The 27,445-nt window shown below is 38.0% G+C and overlaps 2 protein-coding genes across 5 annotated transcripts; one reads left to right on the plus strand and one right to left on the minus strand.

Moving 5' to 3' along the window:
* Positions 1-92: 92 nt before the first annotated feature.
* On the minus strand, positions 93-16,671 carry LOC103401560 (callose synthase 3). 3 transcript variants are annotated; one of them, XM_070808593.1, is made up of 44 exons: positions 16,503-16,671; positions 16,339-16,375; positions 15,931-16,195; positions 15,113-15,213; positions 13,661-13,782; positions 13,467-13,560; positions 13,175-13,285; positions 12,985-13,101; positions 12,743-12,835; positions 11,875-11,966; positions 11,379-11,505; positions 10,971-11,108; positions 10,672-10,748; positions 10,452-10,548; positions 9,832-9,954; positions 9,631-9,748; positions 8,901-9,235; positions 8,748-8,800; positions 8,576-8,636; positions 8,275-8,356; positions 8,142-8,191; positions 7,962-8,048; positions 7,284-7,418; positions 7,099-7,193; positions 6,889-6,976; positions 6,655-6,815; positions 6,388-6,511; positions 6,206-6,303; positions 5,981-6,119; positions 5,746-5,897; positions 5,133-5,242; positions 4,889-5,014; positions 4,701-4,769; positions 4,386-4,572; positions 4,152-4,308; positions 3,202-3,321; positions 2,881-2,999; positions 2,706-2,789; positions 2,357-2,469; positions 2,042-2,271; positions 1,130-1,927; positions 979-1,029; positions 684-869; positions 93-549 (listed from the first exon to the last, which is right to left on the minus strand). In XM_070808593.1, exons 3-44 carry the CDS (start codon positions 16,133-16,135, stop codon positions 301-303), a joined length of 5,874 nt encoding a protein of 1,957 aa, XP_070664694.1. In that variant the 5' UTR covers positions 16,136-16,195; positions 16,339-16,375; positions 16,503-16,671; the 3' UTR covers positions 93-300. The 3 variants fall into 3 exon arrangements, with proteins under 3 accessions (XP_070664694.1, XP_008338497.3, XP_070664695.1); XM_008340275.4 differs by having other exon boundaries at positions 15,931-16,198; positions 16,503-16,668; XM_070808594.1 differs by having other exon boundaries at positions 15,931-16,148; positions 16,503-16,667.
* A 2,452-nt stretch (positions 16,672-19,123) lies between these two features.
* On the plus strand, positions 19,124-25,828 carry LOC103401579 (putative E3 ubiquitin-protein ligase LIN). Of its 2 annotated transcripts, none has more exons than XM_017322912.3 (9): positions 19,124-19,264; positions 20,386-22,129; positions 22,436-22,738; positions 22,823-22,850; positions 22,937-23,576; positions 23,897-24,041; positions 24,589-24,849; positions 24,985-25,294; positions 25,492-25,828. In XM_017322912.3, the coding sequence occupies exons 2-9, from the start codon at positions 20,429-20,431 to the stop codon at positions 25,608-25,610; spliced, it is 3,507 nt and encodes a 1,168-aa protein (XP_017178401.3). In that variant the 5' UTR covers positions 19,124-19,264; positions 20,386-20,428; the 3' UTR covers positions 25,611-25,828. The 2 variants fall into 2 exon arrangements, with proteins under 2 accessions (XP_017178401.3, XP_070664980.1); XM_070808879.1 differs by lacking the exon at positions 19,124-19,264 and adding an exon at positions 19,630-19,719.
* Positions 25,829-27,445: the final 1,617 nt, after the last annotated feature.

Here is a 27,445-nt window from a genome sequence, read left to right on the forward strand (position 1 = left end):
CTTCATCATACCCTCGTATTTGAACCCGAAACGTAATGAGTTAAAACGGAATACCATATCAACAACATGCAAGGGTGCAAATAGATTGATGATTCAGCGAATAAGTTTTTCATAAATTAGATATATGCATCTTAAGATCAGAAAACCGACGGGGTTGCAGTCAGTCAAGCGGACCTAACAAAAATGCAACCCAAACACAAATAATTACAACGCATATGAACAAGATGTTGTTTAGCTGAGTCTGAAAGTGGCTAGGCGATCGAAAAATCAGCTCGAATTTCGCTCTTGTTACTAGTAAGGTTACTCCTTGCTCCGGGATGAGCGATCCTTGCGTTGCCCGCCAAGAATACGAGAAATCTGCAAGCCTCTGCTGAATGCTTGGTTGAAGAGCATACGAGTCTGGAATTCAGAAACAAAAGGAAACCAGGCCAAGAATGCAACCGGGGTGAATAGAAGCAGGCCCATAACTATCTCAAAGCCGCGAGCAAGAGTCCGAACCGATGGCCATAAACCAGCCTTGTGCACGACAGGCTTGCAAGCTTGTGCAATCTGACAAGAGACGGGGAGCACAAAATCGCGTTAGGAAATTCAAGGACAAAGAGATGCACAAGAGCACTGTCGCTATATCGGGAGTGGATACATATAGTGAATTAAATTAAGGCAAGACGGGAGCATTCACTCACCAGAAGCATTCCCCAGCCAGTTGGCATGAAAGCAAGAATGCAGACGAGGATATCCTGCAGGGTCATGTGAGGCAGCACAATCAAAGTGACCAAAATGGACACAAAAGTTATGAATATCAGTCCCTTGATCAGCCGGAACACAAGTTGGAATTCTGCGCTGAACTTTCGCCTCCCAACAGATACAGTCTGCAGAGAAACATAAACAATTAAGTACAATTAACGGGAATACAATTTCGTGAATCGACCTTATCTTGTGGCCTTCATGTATTGATAATTATGCAAACTTGACACTCACCTTCATAACGAACAAAATAACGACGATCACCAGCCACGAAATGCCATAGACCTGTTAACAAGTAAATACAATATAATAATAAGTTCACGATTGCCAAATCCCTAGAAGAAAAGAAAGGGGAATTGAGAGAGTGACCAGGTTAATTATTTACCAGAACACTCTTGTTTTCCTTTGCGATGTTCAAGTGATACACGAGCCCATACTGATAGACAAAGAACCGTAAGGATAACAGTATCTCAGCTACAATACCGCGTTTTCCAGAATATTGGAGATGCTCTTGTTCCTCCTCCCACCATGATTCCCAGCTTTTTTCAGGTGGAACACCTATACCCCCACGGTTGCTTATCCACTTATTCCAATCCGTCCAATCATCAACAATCTTTTGCCACTCAAAGCCAGATGGATTGAACAGAAAGGGAGCAAACAGCCAGGTGCCCACCATAAACCACATAGACACAGTGATCAAAATGTACGCAACAGCACTTCTATAAGTATGACCAAAGATCTGGTACACAACGAGTAAAATTAAGAGCTCAATGCCCTTAACAAAGTGGCTGCGGGAGTAGAGCCTATAGTTGTCAGCAAATTTGGCATGGAAAACCACAAAACCTCGGCCTGTGGATCTATATTTCGCACCACCATGAAGTAATGTCCTTCCATAATAGTGGGTCTTCGTTCCAAGTGAAAATGTGAAAAATACTGGGGCCAATTGCAATTGCATCAATACGAATTCACTTAGTGCAGTTCGGAAACCCTTCTCCAAACCAATTTCCATCAACATAGGCAACGCCATCAAAAATCCTATTTGAACAAATGATTGAGAAGCAAGGGCCACTTGCAGAGGCTTGTTGTCTCTAATTGCTCGTTCCGTGCTCATACCCTCTTCAAGTCCACTAAGAACAAGATAAAGGCGTCCATAAAGGAAGACGTACACGGTAAGCACAGTGATCTGCCAGAAAAACATACTTCCTTGTTCAGAACTTTTGACAAAATACCTAATTTTATTCTTAATTCTTAAAGACCCAAGTACATAAAAGTTGAAATAAACTAAAGAGCAACGTACCAGAGTACTGTAGTAGAAACCAATTGTGGTGAAATAGCAAGACATCATTCGGAAAAAGTCAAAACGGTGTCCAAGTCGGTATATATCTCGACTGAGTGTCTGCTCCCCATTTCCATTAGCTATTTTTGCTTCGAACATAGAGATCTGGTTAAGGCCCACATCTCTTCCCTTCCCAACTTGTATGTACTCGTGATGAGTTACATTGCCTTCACGGAGTGTGGAATTAAAGCCTGCATCCCATTCCATATTTATATTATAATTGCCCACTCATAATTGTAATAACGGATACTGTTCACTCAAACGCCTCCAACTTACCGGCAAATATGTCTTCACTCAAATTAATAACCTTGGATGCTTTACTGACACCCCCTCTGGTAAGGTGAAAGAGCCTATCAAACACATCAGGATGGCCATAATGAAATCGAACCCTGGATGAGCAGAAACATTAAATTAGAAAAAATTAAGAATAGTCAAATCATAAAAAGCAGAAAAGTTAGCAAACTGAAAAAAAAAATGAAAAAGGTAAAGAAATTAAACAAATGCAAGCACACACTCGAGCACACGCTAATAACCCAGTACTCAATATTTGGCTGCCATAAGTTTTGGTTTCAAGATTTTCTTTTCCCAAAATTTAAAGTGGACTTTATGAGGTAATATAACTTACCTGAGAGGATTGGCCAACAGTCTCTGACCAATGGTGACAAAACTGTTTTCCTGATTTGACATGAACCAAGCTAGAGAAGAAACACTGCATAGGATCAGGAAAGAATGTTAGTGCTAACTCGCAATCATCAGTTTGCAATACAGCAATACACCCTTGGTAACAACACAACACCTACCTTCCAGTAAATATATGCTCCCTAAGCCCAAGAATTGTAGGATACCTAACCCCATCATGCTTCTCGAGAAATTCTTGCAGCAAATTCCTCATTTTCAAGGCTTCTTCCATGTAGTTATCCTACAAGATGGGTCAGATTAATTAACATTGCACATTGGGATACACGCACATTGCAAAAGTATTGAACTAATATATTATCCACCAACATTTTAACTTTGTAATTCAAAAACTCATTCAGTCCAGCCAATCATCATTGTCTAAACTTGCTACTCAGGAAAGTAAAATCCTGGATCCATCAGTCTTTTGATAACAACCACCATACCTGGTTCATATCAATTGTTTGCAATCCTTCTCCACGTGTGAAAATAATGGCATGATTTTGATTTTCTGGTTTTCCTTCACCCAAAATAGCAGGTCCTGGAAGCTTTATGCGATAAATTACCTGTGTATAGATAGATAACACTACAATTTAGCAAAGGATGTTAAAGAGTTTAAAGATGATAAAACCTAAAAAGCAAATAGCATACAATTATATGTGACATGGCCTGCTTAAGGATAACAGTTCAAAAATTCAAAATACTTATGCAAACAAGGTTCAAAGAGTGGACTAACCACTTATGAAATACAAATCTGTTCCACAATTTACGTTTAAATACGAAACAACTGTCACATACTAAAAAAGGTACAAATTAAGTGAACAAGGAGTCCACTTCTAAAACAAAACCAAAACATGGAATCTACAAAATTCACTCTAAAACATGAACAGCAGCTCAATAAAAGTAAAAACAGCCGGTGACCAATCTGATAAAATAATAGAAAAGAACAGCCTAAATTCCAAATCAACAGATGCCCATAAATAAGAAATAGAAGCCTTTTTCACAAGTATACCACCTCCTCACCCTTCACAAGCTACAAATCTTAGTCATTATTTTCCTTAAGGCAATTGCCCTTGTAAATAATACATCTTGTCAATGTTCACAATAAATGTGAGAACAAAAATGAATTAATCTACCTTTGAGACGGATACATAACCATAATCTGTTTATGAGAATATAACTTATTTGCCTCACAGATTAGCAATGCCACAAACATATATAGAAATCAGGATTCTAAGCCAGGTGGTATCCTAATTTTCTTAACACATAGGTTCGATTATCAGTATGGCCATTGAGGATCAAACATTCAACAAAACATGTCTTACAATACAATATAATTCATAAACACATTTTACTTTCATAGACTAAAATTCACAAGTGTAGATTATAGCATTACTTGATCCAGATTTTGAACGGGCTCTGAAGAATCAATTGACTTAGGCAGAGCAGCCTTGACTAAAGTAGAGTAATAAACTTTTTGGTTGATCTTCTTGGAACTATCTTTGCTAGGTTCCTCAACCTCATCAATATATGCCACACGTAGTGATGGATATCTGTTGCACAAAAATAACACCACCAATTAAAGTTATGACAATAAAAAAATACTACCAGAATACTATCGGAAACATACGTTGTCATAAGCCTCAGAATGTCTTGCGCACGAGCATCACCAGATCGCTTGTGTATCCCATATAGTTGGCATGATACCACATATGTGAATTTCAAATCAGCTACTGCTTGACATTGCGCCCACAGTGACCTTCCTTCCTTTTGATCTTCAGAATTCAATTCTATGGCCTTATAGCCTTCCATTAAATCTGGAAGGTGATATTAAGCCATGTGTACAAAGCAAACAATACTTTCTTAGTTTTCTTTATATCTCACTTCAAAAGAAGTGTAAACATTAGGAAATTTATTTAAAATAAAAAGATATAAAATTAGGTACCTTCATCTTGGGCCATATCTAGAAAAGACTGAAGCTCCAAAGCCTTTCGGTAGTACATCATTCCCCTTACTATCATCAGTTATGAAATTTAGTAAATACCGGAGACGAACAATGTCCATAAAAAATATATTGCCATCATTATGCTTTAAAAATGCATCTAAAATATCAGCACATAGGTGGAGAGATACCAGTACGAGTCAAAGTTTGCCCTCTATATGATGCCCAAAGGCGAAGATCTTCTTCCAATTCGTCTGATCCTTTGAGCTCCTCTTCACTGGTGCAATTCACACGCTCAAGAAAGTTGTTCCACTCATCTGTTTGCCAACATAGAATCAGTAGAGGACAAAGTACTATAGGAGATACAAATACATTAGCTTGAAATATCAGAGAGTACAAAAATAAACCTGGGAAATTTTATTAACCAAAACAAACCTGGGAAAATTTTTTGCAAGTAGAAGAGAATTGAAACCCCATCTTCATTTGGTACTTCCAAATCACGCAACGAAAAGAGAACCTCCTCAGTGTAGTAAGGAGTTAAAACACTACAAGAAAAATTATTACTTTAGAAGCAAGTACAACCAAAGGAGAGTAACTATTATATGGCACACAAACACTTAAGAATATATCAAGTCCTGCACACCATCTAATTTGCAAGGTTTCCGCAAGTTTCTGAGTTAACGGAAACCTTTCATATAAAACTTCTGACCAATCATGTATCCTCCTTAGAGAGCTCAGCTCGCAGAGATGACTTTACCATGGTCCTAGTCTTCTAAATTCTCAAGACTCAATGCCCACCCCCCCACCCCCCTTCATTTTTACAATGTCGTAAAAGTACAAACCAGATTACATCATTGTAAATTTCGCAAAAAAGTGTTGGTTCCGAGGGACGGAGGAGGGCTAGGTTAGCCGAAAGATGGTTATTGGTTCAAGGACACGGGGTGCCCCTGATTTTTCAGGGTAAGAAGGGGTAGAGAAAATGCCTCAAGCCAGTTTAAAAATGAAATTTCAAAAATAAATAAAAGACAAACAAGGCAAGATAACTTACGAGAAAGAGAGCATATTGCGAACTTTTGGTGCTGGAGGCATGTTCATAAATAATGAATTTGAGAAAAAAGAGATCCGCCTTCTAGCTTCTAAGTTGGACGGTACATCCATGGCAGACTCCTTTGTTGTAAGCAAAAGATAAAGACGTTTAATCTGCCAAAGAAAAGGTAATTAATGAGGATTATAGGACATTCTGAAGATTAAAATTTGTAATCATATCTCTACCAATGACACACCTTCTCCCTCCAAGCCTCTGTTACTTGTGGAATAGGAAACCTGATAGCCCCAAAAGACGCAAACAACTGATACTGTTGAGGTTGATCAAGGGGCATCATCCCTTCATGGCCAGACATACCATGGCTTGAATCTACCAAACTACACAACAAAAATGACGTCGTCTTAAGTAAAACTTGTATATGTATATAAAAAATTAGTATGCAATCACATCAACGGTGTGATACCTGGACATATGGTCCTCCATTATGTCTCTTGTCACTACCTCCAGCATGTCCTGGAACAGAATCACAACTTGATCCCTTTCGTCCTTATTATTGTCCAACTGCAAAAATCAAGCAAACTTGGTTATGATCATTCATCCAACTGGCTGAGAAAATCACATGCTAAACCAAATCTAAAATCTTACCAGATGTTTGATGAGCTTAACGAAATAGCCATAGAGGCTAGGAAGAGCACTCATATTGTATTCGACCATCAGGTCACCCGCGTCTATGTGCTTGTCAACCTCAGAAAATATATCATCTATAACCCTGAACCCCAATTAATTTAGCTTAGCAAGTGGTATACGAAAAATTAATTCTTACTAGTTGAAAACTGTGGCACAAATCTTAGATGAAGTTTTATTTTCTCCAATGTTATAATGGAATGCTTCTTACAATAAACAAAAACCTACTCTTTCTCACGTTCTCCCTGAACCAGGAACTTAATTATGTTCCTAAATGAAGCATAGCATTCCAAAACAGCACAAGACATGTAATTGTCAGCCTCAATCCTCTTTTTCAACTCTTTATCCTTGCCATTGCTGTCCTTGGCCATGTCTAATGCTATCGGGATCTGATGAGCAACACACAATCACTATGTGCATATAGGGATTCAAAACTTCCCAAAAATGTATGCTAAAACTAACCTTGCTAGCAAGCAAAAATGGAGGCCACTGCGTAAGGGAGCCTAAATCACGATCAGCCCAATAAGGAACAAGCAAAAGGTCCATTTCCCTGAGGATTAAAAAACCTTAGCACACAACCAAAAGAAAGAACACTATGGAAAGAACCTGGAAAAGAAGCAGCACCATAACATTGAACTACTGCAAATAAAAATATATCCATTGCCAGATCACCTATTGCTTATAAGATCCTCCTCTCGGAAACTACTTATTATCTTGTTCCATAATTGAGCAAATCTTGCTGCCTCTTTCTCTTTGTTGACTTCAACCTGGAAGAATTGAAGCATTAATAAATTAATACAACTAATGGAAGGGAAAAATAACAGTTACAAGTTTTACATAGAGAAAACAAAGTTAACCTGAACAAAGGTGCGAGACAAAGTAGCCTTCAATCCTTTCTTCTTTGGTTCACTCTTTTCCGCCGGAATCAAACGGGCATTAAAAGCACCAGGAAGTGATTGAAAACGAGATCTCAGCATTCCTAATGTTCGAATCTGCAACCAATTTGAGAATAAGCACTAATATTGTACAAAAATAATTTTTTTATACAGATCTAAGAAAAAATTGAGAATAATTAGTTCAAAAATCATAAAGAATAATACTAAATGCAGCAGCGAGTTATCATGTTTAAGCCCCTGGAAAGAATATAAATACGGGGATATAGGTATAGCAAAAGAAAGAGCTACAAATTATACATATATCCCATTTAAATGTGAAAGGTGAAATGTAAATTCTACTCTTCAGAACTTCGTGAAGTCTTTGTGAAATTTAAATTCTACTCTTCAGAACTTCATTAAGTCTTAAATGAAGCCTTACATGCAGTTTGTATAGACAAACCATCAGAACTGCAAATCATGTAAGACTTCAGAACTTCATGCAGTTTATATAGACATTGAATACCTTAACAACACTTGCAACAGGAAAAAAAAGGGAGGGGAGGGGGGGTAGTTTGATCAATAATAAACATATGAAGCTTAAAAATGAGCTAATTTGAAAAAGTAGAATTAAGGAGCTATTTTGATCAATAATTCACTAACCTCCCCAAGGCGACGGAATGCACCATAAATTCCTCCAAATATTGTGGAGAAAATGGCGTACCAAATCTGGGTATCCATAAAATAGACCTGAAAAGATTTGAGCATAAGAAAGAAAGAATCTACAATATACTGGACCGGATGACAAGAAAACAATAGCTATGAAAACAACATAAACCATACAAGGATAATTGGAGCCCAGAGTGCAATCACAACACCAATATTGTTCTTTGCTGCAAGGAAAATAAATACATGATAAACAACATGTTGAGGAACGAGATAACATTAAACACAAAGAAGGCATTTGATACATTACCACGGGGAAAAAACTCGTGCCACTGAAAATTGGTTATACGTACACTCATGATGGCTTTTGTTGGACCAACTAAAGGTTTTATCTGGAAAGTAAAAGAATCATTAGAAACAAACAAATGGACAGAACAGAAGCAGAAAATACAGTTTTCACATTTATTGATTTATACCCTATGGAGAGCATTGGGCTACGTTTTATACCCACCCAGTTTTCCCATTCCACCATTTATTGTTTTGATGATTCGTGTACTAACATATAACCCGTAAGAGAAACAAGAAAAGTCCAATGTGGTTAAGGGAGACACCTCTATATAGTAACTGAAAGCCAGCTTGGTAATTATAAGAAGAACCCAAAACATTGTGTACCTGAAAAGTTTCAACAGATAGAAACAAAGGTTATACATAGAAGAGAATGATAACAGATAAGAAACAATCCCATATATCTTCTTTTTTCTCTTTGGAGTAATGGATTCTTACTTGAAAAGGGAAAATGTGCTCTCATGCATTCCCCTCCCAACATAAAGTCGAGGCTACATACAAATAATAATAAATTCAGGCTATTCAGGGCATGTTAGGTGATTAACATAAATGCAAAATACATATTCAAATATCAGAACCTGTTTCACTTACCTGTGACCACCACATCATAAACATCACAATCTTATAATTTGATCTCTCAAGGAATCTACGAATAAATGGGAACAGAAACAGCACCGCAGCCAGCATGTTTGGTGACAAGTAGATAACAACAGCCAAGATAAACAAGGTTGGTTGATGTCCATTGTTGCCAAACCAACTTTTGATAGTTTGAGCAAACACAGGAGGGTTTTTCCAACTATATGCATATGTAATCGGTAGAATTACCACCCACATAGCAGCTGTAATGACCTTCAAAATGTATCTCAACTTCACATGGAATGACATACTCCGCCTACCCTTCCAGCTAAGAATTACATCCAGAAAAGCTGCACAAGCCAAGAAAAATAAGCAATCAATATTTAACAAATTCAACTTCGTACAATGAACAGTGAATTTCAAGATAGCAACATTAGATCTATTTACACCCATGTTGAGAATGAATCCCACATTTATAGGAGGATGGACCTTGCATGGGCTTATACGTAAGTTAGGCTTCTTCCCATATTGCCAATTGGTTTTATGGTGGAACATTAGACTTCTTGATTAACAAAGAGATTGGTGGGATTCAAAAACAAGGACAAGAACTATCAAATTCTAATTCAACATAGTAAAATCTCACTTAGGTATTACATAAAAGGGAAGCGGTAACATACTAAGGCCTAGAAAACAGAGAAAACAATAATGAACTTGCAGCTACAAACACCTATAACAAATTTAATACCTTGCCCAAGCTTCAATACTGCAGCAGTTATGAAGACAGACAATGCTTTCGTGAATACTTCACCATCAAATAATCCAGTAGGTTGCCCCGAGCCATTCCAAGCAACAATGATCATAACCTTATAAAAACAAAAGTCAATTTCAGCAGTGTCATAGAATTAAGTACAGCTCACAGAAGATTAGATGGAAGGAAAGACAGAACCTGTAAACATAGAATAAAGAAGCTCCACATGCGGTCAAAGCTTCTAAAAATATGCCAAAAGGACCGTATCTCAACGAAATTAACCTTCCCCACCCATCGATCTCCACTAGCTGGCTTTTTATCCTGAATATTATATCAAGCAAAGTTATGCATCAGGCGAGAAAAGCCTCTCTCAAATTGAACAGCAGTTGTATCACCAGGAACAAAAATATGATTTTTTTTCACATATGATCATCACTCTTATCAAGAATACTGTCTAAACAAATTTCCAAATACGGTCTATTAAATAACAATCTTATCAATCTCAGTCATGATCTCAACTGTTAAGGTCAGCCACATGGATGCTCATCTATCACCAACAGGCAACAGAGAAATTAAAAGCAGTTTAGAAACTCACTCAACACTTAACTGTATTAATACTATCAGTTGCTGATTTTAATTTTTCCATTCTATGTTTTAGAATGGCCGTTCCATTCAATCAGAACTAACTTCAAATTAAACTTCCACAAAAGAAGAGTGTAAATTCCCAAAAATATAGATTCTCTTTTGATTTCGACTTAGAAAGGGCTAGAATAGCCTCATGGAAAGCAAGAAGAAAGAGTAAAACAAACATGACCTACCTCATTACTTATATCAGAATGACGCTGATCAGTAGGCATGCAAAAGAAATCAGCACCTGCACGCATCGGCCAGCCTAACCGGAAACAATCCACCGACCTACAGTTTAACAAAGAGCATAAGAACTAGAGATATACAAATGAATGGGAGGGGGAAGGCAAAGGGAGAGAAAGAGAGAAAGGGGGAGAGACAGAGACAGAGACAGAAATTATATGTTTGTACCAGAAGTATTCATTTAAATCATCATAATTTCTCCACTGGGAATGCTTTGATTTCCCTCGTTTACTCCTTTCAGCCTCCTGTCAAGAAAAACCACAGAAACATGATGAGATACAAGCAATATGCAAAACTAAAAATTCATCCTTTAGTTTAGAAGGACACCCTAAAACATGATGCTCTCTCCACCTGCCCATGCAGGATTTAAGAAAGGCAAGGATGTAAGCCATTGTTTAGAACTGAGGTACCACTCTTAAACTTATTGAAGTTAAAAACAAAAAAATACGTAAAAATTAAAAAAATACCTTTGCGATCACTAAATAAATAGGAGTCACAACTTTTCTCAAGAAAGCCTCTTCTGCGCCTCCATAGGCAGGCTTCACATTCTCTCCCGTCATTGGACTGACATTCCCAGCGAGCATACCATACAATTCAAATGCCATCTACAGAAACAAATGAAACAAATAAACATCCATTCCTGTGCACTGGAGAGAAAACTTCTATGAGCCTATGAAAGCATATCCACAAAAAATAGTATAGCATGCTATTACAACTTGAATGCTATCAATCAATTTTTTTTTTGTTGATAAAGAGACAATTTTCACATAAAAATATTAACAACCATACAATCCTACAAATACAACTATTGGTAATGAAAAAAATGCCATGAGTTGTTGCACTTGTAATGAACAATAGACTACAACTGAACATACGTGGTGATAGATATAGCAAAGGCACTCTGGCATGAATCTCAAATTTGCAGCTTCTCCCCATATCAGAAGATATAGACCCATGTATAGTAGTTTGCGCTGTTGCACCTCTTGCTGTATTGTTGGTAACCTGAAAAAAAAAGAACCAAAATAGCATCAAATTAAATAAAGTAAATTTCTTGGGGTGGGGGAAGTGTGATAGAAGCAGAATATACACGCTCCCATTCACATTAAAGTTTAAGACACCGACATGAAATTTCCTAATTTTTTAAATGATAACCCATTTCTGTGTCAATCACCACACATAAAATAGAGCAGCACCACTTTATTTGTGACTTGTATCAGTTGTACCCCCTGAACACACACACCCAACCAGCAACATGCCCACACAACTATACTGTGGAATATAGGCAGTCCTATTTGAATTCCAGGTTACATGCTCAATAAGATAACTAAGCAACTATTATCAGTCAACTGACATTCGTATAGGACATCTCACCAAAGGCTACTTTTCCGGCCCAAATACTTGCACCATTTTTTGTAGTTCTTGAAAAGCTTCTTCATCACTTCTGTCAATGCACGGTCATCCAACTAACAAGAAAAAGCACAGAATTATGACACAAACAAGGAAGTAAAGATCTCTGCTAATTCCAAGAAAGCACAACTTAAAAGTTTTACCTGCAGCTCTTCTCAGATTTAGACAGAGGATACATTAATATATTCTAATTTCACAAATTAGTTATCTCATATGTCAAACAAATTCTGTTTCAATCAAGCTATGAATTGTCTCTCTGTGAGGCTTAGTAACACTAAAATTGAATGAAATGTTCGCATTCCGCGCCCCATTCAGAAGATAGAAGATACTAAACATCTCCCACCAAAATTTAGTTATCACATATCTAAAGATAAAATGGTTCAGAAAGCCACCAGTTTTTTCCTTTAAGAAGAAAGTCCCCCTTATTTAAGTGCAACAACATCAGTGCAAGAATCGTGGCATTCTAAAATAAGCTTTTGAGAGTTTCATCAGTTAAACCACCAACGTTTCTGTGAAGCACCACCTCCCCAATTCAAGAAAGGAGGGTACCTCATAGATTTGCACCCAAAACTTGTACTTTTTCATTTCTCTAGCTGAGCTAAAAAATAATACTCTTGGTTATACTGTGGACCACTGGCAACACTCATCAGCACTCTCAAAATAGTTCATTGAAGGAAACTCAGTAGTAGCATTGTCGGTAATGAGGTGAACATAAGGCCTCACATTGTTTTGGGAAAATGTGAAACGGCAAAACTGATTTACAAATTTTACATTAACACATGTGCCAGCTAATATTCATGTCATCCACCAAACATCCATGCCAGATGCATACCTTGGGTTGTTGATCAGGCTTTGGAAACTGCCTTATATGCACATTTGCAAGCAATAGTATCAGATGCTCCCGTTGATTTGCCACATTATCCTTCTGAAAATTGTTTAGGATAGTCAATAAACATTGGTTACAAAAAATAAAAAATGCATTGCGCTCCAACTGAAGAAGAATTGCATTAATAAATACGGCCACAAGGGACTTTGCTAAACTCCCGAAGTGCATAAGCTGTCTGATTACGTTACCTGAAACCCAAACATTGACTGAAGCCAATCCAGAATGTCTTCTTCATTTTTCTTTTTGTATTCCTTTGGCCAAGGAAGACCCCTGGTGTTACGAAGGGCAAAAACAGCAGCTTGTACCTGCAAACAACATACCATTTGAGTAAATTTGAAAACGGAGCTAGACAAACAAATAAGAATAATATGAATAGACCTCTGGATATTTCATAATTGCTTGATTTGCACTATCAGGATCAAGTGGAAGGATATTGTAAGGGACCAAGAGCTGTGTCTTTTCTGCAACTTTATCATGAGCTTCCAAAATCTGCAAGTGTCAAACATAAGTCCATTGTCAAAGAACACTCAAACACACAGGAAACTAGTACAGTACAACAGCGGCTAAATCTTGACATTGCAAAAATAATCACCATCACATAAAGTGCTGAGGGGAAGGGGGAAAAGAAAAGCTTTACATATCAGAAATGGGAAGAGTAACAGAGTTGTACCTCACGATCAACTTCCATAGATTGTGTCATATTAACAGCCTTTAAAACCTCAAAGAGAACATTGGCAGTCTGGTATGCCTTGGTAAGTTGTGCACTGCATAGAAGGAAAACCCACCATCAGACAGAGGAACAATAGGAGCAATTAAACTAAGCACTCCACCTAACAAGGCCAATAATCTGCCAATGAAACCCACCGGTCAGCTTTATGAGTATTTGACAAAGCTTGAATATATTTTTTGTAGTAATGATGGTAGAAGCTCTGCATTTCACGTGCATCACTTTTTTTAACCCTTCCCATGAGTGTTGGATCATTCTCCTGAAAAATAGAGAAAACTTTGCTTAGAGAACAAATAACACTAACCAGAAACAACTAACTTAGATAAGGTTTTTAAGATCCCATGTTAATCTCATTACGGAGGATATCAACATTGCAGAAAAGCAACTTTTGCTTCTAGTTTTGGGTGGAGTGGTTCATGGATTTAACAACTTGGTCATAGAACAGACTCACTTTTCTCAAACCAAGATTTTTCTGGCATTGTATGTGTGTGTGGTTATTGAACAGTAGAACTCAGATAAACACAAAACACTATCACAGTCCATGGTTAGTTACCTAAAAAACATAGAGAAGTTCAAGTCCGCATGAAATTTTACGTAATATTGACATAAATTCATTAGTACTTTTTCATGTTACGATTTATGGTTCTTTGACATGAAACCATAGTGTGCTCCACCAAAAAATTTCTTAGGGGCTTTACATGTTCCAGGCCGGAACTTGTTATATAAAAATAAAGAAACCAATTTGACTTGAAAACAGAAAATAAGTTTATTTCCACAGAGCCTACAACAACAACAACAACAACAAAGCCTTTTCCCACTAAGTGGGGTCGGCTATATGAATCCTAGAATAAATTTTTTCGACCCTTGCTCACTTATCACTGTGCTCGGGCCACACAGCGCGCCACTTACGGGTGACATCCTAGCTTTAGCGCAATTTCGTTCTAGATTCATTGTCATAAGGATTCAACGTAACTGTGGAATGCCGGCTATCGACTACCTGACGCCCTCCCCCTCCTCCTTTATCCGGCTTGGGACGGGCAATGTAAGATAAACTTACACAGGCGGAGTTTCCCCCTATGAATAAAGCTTCGCAAATTTTCCACTAAGGCCAAGATGGCAGTTTAATTTGTCAGCTTGAGAACTTTAAAAAGCTAGTCACCCAGAAAATTGTATTAAGCAAGCATTTAAAGTTGGCTAAATAGGACTAGAAATCAATAACTCGCTTATTGGATCTGTAAGACATAGTTTTTCTAAATTTCAGCCCAAAATCATAATAGCCCAATATACGTCATTTTGCTTTCCTTTCTTCCCTTCGTTAGAAAAAAATAAATTCAGTAGAAGACATCTAAAGTTGGCTACAAAGAACTGATGATTCGTACAACGAAACCAATTTCTAAAGAACCATGTACAGAAATGAGGAAGAGCTTGTTTAAGAGCCTTTGTACTGAGATATGAAAAACTTTATGCACAAGGCTACAAAATAACTGATACTTATACAACGGAACAAATTTGTTAAGGTCTAAGCATTATAGCTAGAAAAATATACAATTATGAGCTTTATACAAAGATAACTAAATAATACAGCATACCCTTTCAAGACGTTGAAGAAGGGCAGTTTTAAACTGACGAACGCCACGTCCACTAGAAGTAGGATCCAGCCTATGAGCCTTCTCGAAGGCATAAAATCGACCTACAACAACATCCAGCACGAAATTATATCTCATATGGCCAACAAAATAAAGTGGATATCATAACAAACTGATTTAAGAAATTTAGATGAAATGAGAAGTGAGAACAAGACCCGGAACATTTAAATGAAAGAAACAAGATTGTCTTAGTGGAATAATTCAAAGGTGGTGTATATCGAGAATGAACCACCATATTATCAATTTATCAGTGAGCCCTTGTTTCTCAGACCGATTTCTAATTGCCACAACAGGTGTAAGAAAAGGCGAGTTACTATAAATCCTTTCCTTTAGTGAGACAATGAACCACATATCAGACAACATAACTCAACTCATGCCCGTATAACATGCAAAGAAATAATTTCCGAAAAATATAACAGACTTCTAACATAAGTAGACAAACTCCAAATCATCAATACATGGATGAATCCTTCTATTCGAAAATATTAGATGGGAAAAACACAGAAGCAACCGTGTGTACATGTGCAATTAAACCGAGCACAAAATGCACACATGAGCAAGCGAAAACACAACGCTAATTTCTTTGACATAGGTACCAAGTACCAACTGCATACAAAAATTCGAATAATATCCGAAATGCATATAAAGAAACAGACCCAGATGCAAAAAAAATCTTAATGCTCATTAATTCAATGCAATTCCAAACAAGCAACTCAGTAATAAACATTTGCAAGCAAAAAGTTCCGGCCGTTAAAACTTACAGAGATAAGCAACTCTAGGATTGTTGGTTTCGACTTCATTGGCAACACGAAGAATGGGGGCGATTTCGACAAGGGACGATGGCACGATCTCACTGTCGAAAGCCGTCTCCCCGATGTTCCCGGCGGTCTGTGTTCGAGTTAACCGCCTCTGCAGTGGCTGCTGAGGTGGCTGATCCGAACCACCCCCTCTCGACGACGACGCCATTCTCCTTCACTTCCTATCAAAACCTCAGAGCTCAATCACACTACTGGTTCTTCCTACTTCCTACTAAAAACGCCAAATTTCAAAAAATAAAAAATAAATCCAAAAGCAATAATAAATCAAATTTTGAACTAAAAACAGAAAAATAAAGCTTAAAACTCGAATAAATTTAAAAATAAAATAAAAATAAAAGAGAAAGCGATTACCGGCGGAGCAGAGAAGCTAAGCTTTGAAATCCGGCATCTGAAACATGCAAGAGAGAGAGAGAGAGATTAAATGCAAGTAATTATTTAAAAAAAATTGAAAAAAAATGAAGGAAAAAAGGGAGAATGTGAGTGGAAACACAATGTGGGAAAGGAGAGAGTTTTACAGAAACAGCAGAAAGACGAGTGCTAGGGTTTCCAGCGGAGGAGAAACCCTAGGAGAGAGAAACGGCAAAGCAGAGAGAGAGAGAGAGAGAGAGAGAGAGAGGCGCGGGGTGCTGCGAGTTTAAGCTAAACGAAGGGAAATCATAAGGTTAGAGGACAGTAGTGATACTCTCCCACTGCTGCTGTAGTGCTCTAATCCTAGAGAGAGGAGAGAGAAAAATTCCCTACTTTTCCCACTTGTGGGCCCAAATGCATGGCCCTTGCGTCGTGCCATCTTTCAGGTTCAGAATTACCGCTATACCCTTGGATATTTACTCCTCTCCTCTGCGCTTCTTCCGGGGGTCAAATTTGTAATCGGGTAAAAAAAATGAAAAATCTTGTATTCGACTCTCGTAAATGATGGATTCGATATCAAATTAAGTTGCATATTGTGTGACTTAACCGAATCTTTCTCTTTTAACGTAAAAATATTGATGCATTTAAAATTAAAAAAAATCACACCAAATAGGAAAGGGGTAAGGTCAATTAGGTCAAATTATAACGGGATAAGAGATGTAATGTCTGTATGTTTTTTGTCTCTAGTGCCGAATTTAGTAGCGCGGGACCCGCACGAGCGAAGGTGACTGACAAATGACACGATCTGCGAGGGGATGGAGACCGCTCTCCGCAGCGGACCCGGAACCGACCAATGAGCGATTGAACTTACTCAGCAAGTTTGAAAAGCGGTGGAAAAAGAAGAAAGTATTAATTTTTTGACCTCAAAATATTAAAGAAAAGAAAATTTTTATTCTGTGTTTAATTAGGAAAGTAAATACACTCTTTGGTATGGTCCACGTCACATGGATAACGTAATATATATAAGTAGTACGATGTGGGAGTAGGGAACCGGATCCCACCGGATCCAAAAGAACTGAGCTAAATGATCAAATAATCCAGACTATTGAAATTTAATTCAACAGTTACGATTATTATAACTTTTAGAGGCTCTTTATTTATAGTTATTCGATCAAATTTCAATGATCCGAATTATTTGATGAATTAACTCAGTTCCTTTTGATTCGAAGAAGATCCAGTTCTGTGGGAGTAGATCCTTTCCTGATTTACACCTTCGTAGTTTGGATCAAATAATTCTACTCCTTAAATCCTTAAAGGGTCAAAATTTTTACTGTTTTTGAAAGCTACAATAATTTTTTGCCACGGAATCAAATTTTAAAGATTAGAATTATTTGATTGCTAGTCCGGAAAGGATCTGATTCCGTACGATGTAACATGTAAAATTGTTTTAGATTTTTGGTGGGTCCAAGGTTTATATAATTTTTTGTTCCATCTTCAAATGTGGAAGGTTTATGCTGTGGGCCTCGTGGAAACTTTAGCCCAAGGATCCCTTCTTATGGACTCAGAGATGAAAAGGAAGCCCAGTTCAAATTCACTGGGTTGGGTTTTAATAGCACGTCTTTTGTTCTTCGGTGTTGCTCAAGTGCGGTGTACCTCAGGCCCAGTGTCTGATGTCCTCTAAAATGATGTCTCCTCTATGTCTTTTTTTTTTTAATTTTTGACATTTGTGTTGGCTTTATATATAGATATGTTGTCCTACTTAATCCCTATTAATTTTTAATAAATTAGAATTTAAGTGGTATGACATGTGTCAAAAAAATGAAGGAGGAGACACAAAAGGGACACCATTTTGGGGACGGTAGACCTGCTGACATCCTTCGACTAAGGTCCCCTGGGCCTCTTTTTGATGTGGGTTGCTAGTTGTTGGAAGGGAAAGTCTATCGTTGTATGTCTTTCTTGTAATTGTGTATTACATATGGAGGGAACAAAACAACCGTAGATTCAAGAATTTGTTTCAATCTGTTGCCATGATTCTCAACTCAATTAAATCCACTATTAGACTAAACAAAGATTATTGAAAGAAAATACAAGTTATTGGGATTAACTTGGTCATTTCAAGTCCAAACATATTAGTTTATAAAAGGGATTACTTTTCCAAATTTCAAGTGTTTATAGCATTTAGTTTTTAGTCTAAATGATATTTCTCTTCTTAACTCTAAAAGATGTCTGAAGTTTCTATCTACACTCGGTTATTGATTAAAGAAGACCCGCGAGCAAAATCGAACATAGAATTTCGAAGGCAAGAAGAAACTCCATGTATTTATTTATTTATTTATTTATTTATTTATTTATTTATTTATTTTGTAGATGTTGATTGAAACCAATGATAAATAAGTGACCAAGTACAAGAGGGCGGCAGTTGAAAGAGTTTGAAAACATCAGTTAGCCTGCAGATACATAGTTGTGTTGAAAGAGTCACAACACACACACCTCATACTCTCTCTCTCTCTCTCTCTCTCTCTCTCTCTCTCTCTCTCTCTCTCATATCTGTCAGCTTCCATATGTCAGCCTCCTCTGATTGATTGCCTGGTTGTATATTGCTCCAATTCTCCATCACTTTCTTCTCTCCTTTTCTTTTTGTTTTTTACTCTGTCTTGCAGTCCTAGTTTTTCTTTAACCAGCATCTCTTTTATTCCCTCCTCCCTCTTCCTTCTTCAGATTCCCTCCACCCTCTCCGTCTTCCTTGTCAAACATCGAAAACCAAACCTTTTTCTTCTTCTTGGATTGTATTCCTCCTGTGCCAGTTGCCAACTGACAAGAGTTTTGAGTTGCCGGCATTCAATAGTTAATGTGCTATTTGGCATTTCAGCAACTGGGTTTTGCCTGAAGTTTCCGGGATTGCCCTGAGTTCGCCTAAAAGAGCTTTGAGGTGAGAAAAAAATTATGTCTTTACAGAATTGATCATGGTCCGTTTGATAATCATTTCGCTTCCACGAGGCTTTACGCGCTTTTTGACTTTTAAATGGTTAGTAAAGGGAGTTGACGAGTTTTGCGTTTTAACTTTTAAGCATGTCACATGGTTTTAAGTTGCATAGTTTCTGTTATGGCTTTTCTTAAAATCTTACCTCAATCCACCTCCATCTGTTTACAATTTGCTTGATGTTGTAGTTTATGGTTCACAGGTCTTTGTACTAGAATACATAAGGGCCCATTTGATAAGCATTTCGTTGCACGAAGCTGATTGTGCTTTTGGACTGACCGAAAGCACGAATGTGACAATTTGATTACTTTCATAGTTTATGATTCCAGATATCCAGTTTTGGTTCATGAGGGTGGGAAAGTCTTGTGCCTTTCAGTACGAGGCTCTGTGTTATGGGACTGAATGTAAGTTTAATGGGCTTAATTGTGGCAATGGTTCTTGAATTATAAACTTATAGTCCGCGTTGCAGTACTAGTCCTTTTCGTCAACTGCATCAATTTTCCTGTCGTAGTTTACGAGTGCAAATATCCAATTCTGGTTCCTTATGGGAGGAAAAAATTCTGTAAATTAGATTACTGCTTCAAAATAATGCTTTATTTTTGTCTCGGGTTCAATTCATGTTCCAATTTTTATGGTTTCTGAGTGAAGGAAATTGAATCATGTCTTCAAGCTTAATGAATCCCAACCTAACAAGTTTTCTATCTTTTACGAAATGAAATTCGATCCTATTGGATGAATAGCCTCTTAATTACTGTTCATTTTTCACCATTATTTGAGGAAAAAGATTTTCAACTTGCGTTGTGATCTGTAGGATTTTAAGAAACAAACATAGTTTACACGACTGCACGAACGAGATCATAGTTCGTTCTACATATGTTTCGAATTATTTGTAGCAACCCATTGATCAAAATTTACATCCAGTTCGGAGGAATTTTGAAGAGGATATTGTGCTTTCTTGTAGTATAGTTTGCACTGCTTTTAACTTGCTTGTATTTTATTACATGGTTTTGTATCTAAAGATTCAGTTTCTACTATTAAACTTGGTTTTTTGTTCTTTGCATATGATTCAGTGTAAGGGAAAGGATTTGGTATCAGCAGTTCACACAAACACAAATGGCGTCGTCTTTGCAGGATCTTTTAGCAGAAGATGGATTTAGGAGAAAAAAATTGTTGAGCAAATCAAAGGCTTCCTCCTTCCACTCAGGTTCAACTACGCGTCATTTGGCTAATTCGGATCCACACAAGAGACATTCCATGTCAGGGGATAGAATTAGGACAGAGAAAACAAGGTCTGATGTGTCTCGGTTTGCTGTGAATAATGATCTTCCAACGGGTGATGGTGTTGCTGGTAGGAGACCATCCGTTGATGGAGGATCAAAGAAAGAAGTTAGGGATGGACTCGGAGAAACAGGTGCTACTAGGTTGAGGGAAGCTAGAAGTTTGAATAGAATTTTTCCGCGGAGTCTGCCACGAAATGAGATAGTTGAGGTTGAAGGTGAAGATTTTGAGAGATACAAGGACATATATTCGAACGAATTGTATAGCTCAGAAAAAAGAAAGGATAAGTATTTGATTGGAAGTATGGAAGACGATGGACTTGAAGAGAGCTCAAAGAAGGACACGAAGTTTGATAGGAGGAATGGCCACAGTTCAAACAAATATGTTCCTGGACGTACGAGTTTTAGTGACAGCAATAGACAAAGCAGGAAACTGCCAGAGACCTCACATGACAGATCAAGGAGAGATTCATCATATAGCAAAACTTCGGAAGATGTTCGCAGACAAAAGAGTGATAAAGTTTTACGGGCAGTTCCTGAACCTGCTCTTGATGAGATTGCAATCCAAGCCATTGTTTCCATTCTAAGTGGATGCATTAAGCAGTTTCTCAAAGATGAGAATTTCCGGCATGAACTCAGAGACAAATGTATCTCCTTCCTAAACTTTGTTGATCTGGAAGAAGGGAATGCCGAGAGCAGAATCATTGCCAGATTTGAACAGGCAATCGAAACAGTGGAAAAGGCAGCAGAGGAGTCAGCAAGTGAACGGGATTTAAAACGAGCTTCATTGCAGCTTAGTGTTATAACCGGGTTGAACAATGCCGATTTGAAAGATGGATTGACAGCCGGAGTTCCTAATTACAAACTGTCAGCTTGTGCTCATCTCTATCTCAGTGTGGTGTACAAGTTACTGAAGAAAGACCGTGTATCAGCAAAGCATCTTTTGCAAGTTTTTTGTGATACGCCCTTTCACACACGAATGACATTGTTGCCTGAATTATGGGATCAACTATTTCTTCCACATTTGACACATTTAAAGACGTGGTATGATCAGGAAGCTGATTCAATAGCGGATAGACAAAACAAGCCGAGGAAGCTGAAGCTTTTAGGAAAAATGTACAATGAAATGTTGGATTCTGGGACTTACCAATTTGCCGTTTACTATAAGGACTGGCTCACCGAAGGAGTTGAATCTCCTCCCACTCCTGCTATCCATATCCCATCTGTAGTATCTCTTCAGGAAGCTCAGCAGGGAAGTTCTGAAAGTCATTCTTCGGAAGCACCTAGTCCAGGCGGTTCACAGCTAATGGTCAGCAAAAAACTATACGATTCTGTGTTTAGCCGTGCAAGTAAACCTGATCCTAATGATACCGAGGATGATGGAGAGATGGAAAACTTGGATACTATTACGAGAAGTTCTGATGGTTCATTTGTTGTGAAACAAGTAACTCAGGACTCTGCCGAAAGAGTTCAATATCAGTACCACGACACTGAAGATGATTACTCTAAGAGTGCGCCGGAAGATGGATCCCTTTCTGTAAGTGACTATTTTGTTAATTAGTTCTTTTTCTGAGCACATCTAGCAGTATCTAGATTCAATAGACGTTTTTGTATTCTATGCTGGGACAATCTTATGAATATATTCTTTAGTAATTAGCACCAGCTTACTGCAATTAAGTTTTTATTTGCAATTTGATTCAACATAATAGTTCATCACACAAACACGAAATATTGTACAGAATACAGTTAGCATCTTTGCAAGCTTCTTTTGAGCTTTGATATTGTATCTGGTTATTTGTTGTATGGCATATAAATTTATATGAGATTTTCGTTGTTCTGCTAGGTGTCATCGTCATGCTCTAGAACATTTTTGAAGGAAAATGGACTCTTCACGACAGAAGAGCAAAAATGGGGTTCTCTTGGAGTGAGTGATCTACCAGAAAGCAACCTAAATCATCAGTTCGGTGACATGTCTAGAGAAAACTCAGAAAGCCCCCGTACGCTGCATGCACAGGAGAATAAGGTCACCCTCAAAATCCATGTAAACTCCGTTTTTGAACAGAAGCACATGGAGGATTCCAGCGATCACAATTTATCTATGATATCGAATTTCAGTGAACCTTCGATTGCCAGTTCTATTGTAAACGTACCGCACCCTCTCTAAAACCTTTAACTTTGTAAAATGTCAGTTCTAGTTTATGATACTTATGTTTTTTCTCTTCTTGTGCAGCCAATCAAAGCAAGGTCTTCGTTCGAAGGTGAGTCAAAAGGAACGTCTGAGGTTTATATAGTTTGGTAGTGCACATCTGGATCTGTTGCTCATATTTACATTTCCTTGGCACAGATTTACATGGAAATTATTTTGAAGGAGTCACTTTTTCGGGCATTCCTCAGGACTTCATATGCCCTCTAAATGGACGGTTGTTTGAAGATCCAGTGACCCTAGAGACGGGTCAAACCTTTGAGCGTTTGGCCATCAAGGCGTGGTTTGATCAGGGAAACAGAACATGTCCGGTGACAGGAAAAGCTTTGGAATGTCTAGTGTTGCCTCTTCCTAACTCTATCTTAAAGCGCGTGATTCGTAGTTGGAAATCTGAACATTGTCGGAAACTCTTGGCTTTTGCCTCTCATGTAGTGGGGACCTTGGTGAGAGATGTGTCCAGTCACTGCGACGAGACTGCTATTTCCGTGCTAGAGCAGCTTCTCACTTGTTTCAGCAATGAGGAAAGGACAGAAAATGCCAAGCACCTGATCTCTCTTGGAGGCTTGCAGTTTCTTCTTCAGCGGTTTCATTATGGAAAAGTTGAAGAGAAATCGCGTGCAGCAGCATTACTGTCGTGTTGCATAGAAGCAGATGCAGATTGTAGGAATCAAATAGCAAGAGACATTAACAAACAGTATGTTATGGAGATGCTCCAAAGCCAGCAATTTAAAATAAGAACAAATGCAGTGTTGTTGTTGACGGAATTGATTTGCCTCAAGAGGTGCGTAAAGTTTACTTATTGGTAAAAAAGTTTCGTGGGAGTTACACTACATAATGAGCCTGTCAACATTCCCCATCATTTCGTCTTTTTTATCTTCGTTGATCGTGCGTGTGAGTGATTCATCATCTCCGGAAATGTGCATAAACATACTGTTAGGGTGATGTAGAAACAATATATACGTCACCTATTTTTCTTCTTGACGCAAATGATAAATGCCTATTGAAAAATGAGGGACCGTATAACTGTAATTGTTAGTGATTATTTTGGTATCTACTGGTATTTTCATCACCAATTCCATGTTGTTTCCTTTCCCATTGCAGGAAGAAAGACGTCACAACATTTCTCAGTGGCTTGCAGATTGAGGGGATGGTGGATACAATGGATGTTCTGCTTGCGTGTCTCCAGAGTTCTCCAGCTAACCACAGACCCCTGGTTGCCGTCCTTTTGTTGCACGTAGATCTTCTGGTATACTCATTAAGCATAAATTTAAGAGTTTACAGAAACTTTTAACGGTTCCGTCCTAAATATCTTACTTTGCTCGACCGTTTCTTGCATCAGCAATGCCACCTAAAATTAAAATGAAAGGCATCTATGCTGTATGAAAAGAGAATTTTCGACAACTTGATTTCTTTTTACTTGGTGAATTATAGTTTCTGATTTGTAGATTCCTACATGCTTAATGTTGTGAATGCTGGTAACGTTAGAAATTCAGTGGTTGTTGCTCATGTAAATACTGTATAATGTATCTGTATTCATGTGTTCTACGGACTTGCAGTTCAAAAGAACTGGTTGCTGCTGGGTGAGAGGTGAATAACTTCATTTAAAATTAAAAAAATAAAAATAAAAATCTGTTTTGGTTGCCGGTGGTGGCTTATCTGTATTTGATTGGTACTTTACATTTGATGATTCGGTAATATCTTGAAATTCCCTTTCCGTTGTTAGAAGATAACGTCTCCATCTTCATTCTGCATGATCAAAATGTATGTTTGGCTAAGACAACCATGCTTTACAGGTAGAGAGGAAGCTGTCGATGCCATTACATAGAGAAGAAGCTGTCGACGCCATTACAGAGGCTCTTGATTGCAGCCTAACTGATGAGAACGTCCAAAAGAATTGTTGCACAGCACTTCTTATCTTGGGAAGGTTTTTCTCTTGCTCCAGAAATTCATCACAAAGTTGGATCTTAAAGCAAGAAGATTGTAGTGGCAATACTGAAGTGAATTCACTCGACAACAAAGAAGACATTTCACTAGCTGATGACATGTCTCCATTGGTACATTTTTATCCCCATACTCACTTATATCTCTAGCCTCTCCAAAAATAATTTATTGTGTTCACTTTTCCTTCTAAATTGAGTGACAAGAAACTGAAAATTTATTATCAAATGTGTTAATGGTGCAATATATAGGATGAGCGAGAAAATTCCAGTGAAGATTGGTTGAGGAACTTAACAGTGTCACTACTCGGTTATGGAAAGAAGTCTTTTGTAGAAACCCTTTCAAAGTGTTTAGGATCCGAAAACTTGGAATTGATTAGAATGTGCCTAATCACCGTGGAATGGTTGAGCCGCGCACTTTCTTCACTGCCCGGTTCTGAGTTTCAGCTATCCAGCTTCTCATCTCTCATTTTTCCACTAAAACAATGTCTGAAGACCAGCGAGCAGGTTGAGCAGAAGATCCTTGCTTCAATGTCCATGCTCAACTTCAGCAAAATATCAGGTTAGCAACTTCAGCACAAACGTATTTTCCCTACATTTTACATAACAAATGCATAACAGACGGCGTTTAACATTATATTTAACCTACAAAGTTTCCATTTGTGAACTCAAAAGGATCTCAGCAGTGCATTATCAGAAGGACGTGCACAATTGAGTTTCTATGATTTACTAATTACTATATTTCCTTGTTTGTTGCAGAATGCAGGGTGCTTTTAAGAGAAAACACAGAAGACATTGCAGTTCCTCTAGAAAACCTTGCTGAAGTAACTTGGAGTGCAAAACTACTACATGACATTATTTCTGAAGAAAATCATTAATCTAGCACGAAAGACGTTTACCGGTATTATTCCTCTGTAATTTTCACAATTGTGCAGGTGTTTACGTTTTCTTGGAGCAAATCTGCAGCTTTCCTTAAGTCTTGATTTGGCCAGGAATTTTTAGGCTCCTATAGCGAGTGATGTATTGTAACTTCTGGTACAAGAAAACTTTGTATATAAATGTTTTGTTATATAAACTTAATTGCAACTTCTGGTCATCCAAAGCAAGTTTTTAATTGTGAATTGTATATTAAAGGGTTAATTAAGAACAAAAATGGATCGATAAATGTGTATTTGGATATATGCTGTGTTCTTTAAACATCTTTAGTTAAATTTTAGAATTTTTCTGAAGTGAAAGTAAAAAAAAAGAGAGATACAAACTGACTAAAATTAACAAAAATTTGACAAATCTCACTGTGCTTTTTTCGTTGTTTTAAGGAAATTGGATATTATATTGTTGGAAGAAGAATGCAAGTTCATCTTAATTGAAATGATTATTTAGCCCTAACAAAGAAAATGATGCGTGGAAGTTAATAATAGTTTGGTACTTAATGATATATAGTTCGATAGGTAATTACGGTCGAGTGGTAAATAATGGTCTAAGTAGCGCACCAATATTACTAGACTAACAATCTACAATACCAACAATTTAAATTAGAACGATCATTGCGCTGACTACTTAAATTATACCGAACTTTCAATATATCAATGTTGGGCGCCAATTTTATTCTAAATCAGTTCATTTCTACATAAACAGTCTGCATTATCGACAATTTAAATTACACTAAAACTTCTTTACAACGGTGAATATGGCGCGTCAGTTTTGTTACAAATTAACTTGACGAACACAGCCTGAGTGCTCTTGAGGAGCCACCACCGCAGCGGTTTGGTTCTGGTGATCATCAGACGACATCACATGGTCATGCACCCATCTGTACGGTGGCGCAGCAACACCACCAACACCCAATGCCCGAGCTCTCTTTTTCTTAGCTCTCACCGACTCGTGGCATTGGTGGCCGGAAGTATTCGCCTCGTGATCATGCCGACCAACCACCAGATCGGTTCCATTCTGGTGATCCGCTACTCTTTCATCAGGAAGATTGATCTTCCTCTTCCGCCAACTCTTCTTTGCCACGGTGCTTGTAGGATTAACAGGCACCACAGCGACGCTGCCGTTGTCAAATTCCGGGAGCTGGAGTTTGTTATTTTGAAGCTCCTTATCGTGCTTCTGACGGAGTCTTAATGAGTTCGCTGCAGCACTCAGGACCCTGTAGTGAACGCCGGTGTGAGCCGAGAAGACATGTGCCGACTCGTACAGTCCGTGGCATATCAGACATTTGCACCACTCGTCGGGTCAGCTGCGGTGCAGGCTGTGTATCCGCCCATCAGCCCCCAGATGAGAAATAATTTCCACATCAAGCGGCTGCAGTCCCTCCTCCTCGGGACGGGTGAGGGTGTGGTTTGACCTTCTCGGTGATAGCTGAATGGATCAGCCGAGTGACCAAGCTGGCTTGCTGCTGCTGCTGGTTGTGGTGGTGCCGTTGATGGGTTTGCCGGATATATTGTTTTGCTTGACGGAAATGGAGTTTGGGAAACGAGGATGACCAGACGAATTTGGAGGATGGATGAAGGTCGACGGAAATGGGAGTTCGGGTATAGAACTTAGAAACGTTCTGTTAGGAACTTAAGGGTGTAGTGAATTTGGATTTTAGAGAATTTTAATAGATTTTTTTTAAGTGATAGATTTTAAAAGATTTTAATAGACTTATAATTATATATGGATTTTGACAAATTTATATGGATTTATACTAAAGTTTTTATGAATTTGTATGGAT

This window comes from Malus domestica, chromosome 11 (genome assembly GCF_042453785.1).
Source record: "Malus domestica chromosome 11, GDT2T_hap1".
In the NCBI taxonomy this organism is placed as follows: Eukaryota; Viridiplantae; Streptophyta; class Magnoliopsida; order Rosales; family Rosaceae; genus Malus; species Malus domestica.

Bases quoted from the DNA above. Each gene is read 5' to 3' on its own strand.
- LOC103401560 (XM_070808593.1), bottom strand. From the start codon at position 16,135: ATGGCGTCGTCGTCGAGAGGGGGTGGTTCGGATCAGCCACCTCAGCAG. The intron at 6,977-7,098 runs GTGATCTGGCAA...TTTAATCCTCAG, and splicing joins GAGGATCTTATAAGCAATAG to GGAAATGGACCTTTTGCTTG. The intron at 1,928-2,041 runs GTACGTTGCTCT...TTTTTCTGGCAG, and splicing joins GTTTCTACTACAGTACTCTG to ATCACTGTGCTTACCGTGTA.
- LOC103401579 (XM_017322912.3), top strand. From the start codon at position 20,429: ATGGCGTCGTCTTTGCAGGATCTTTTAGCAGAAGATGGATTTAGGAGA. The intron at 22,130-22,435 runs GTAAGTGACTAT...TTGTTCTGCTAG, and splicing joins CGGAAGATGGATCCCTTTCT to GTGTCATCGTCATGCTCTAG. The intron at 22,739-22,822 runs GTACCGCACCCT...CTTCTTGTGCAG, and splicing joins TTGCCAGTTCTATTGTAAAC to CCAATCAAAGCAAGGTCTTC.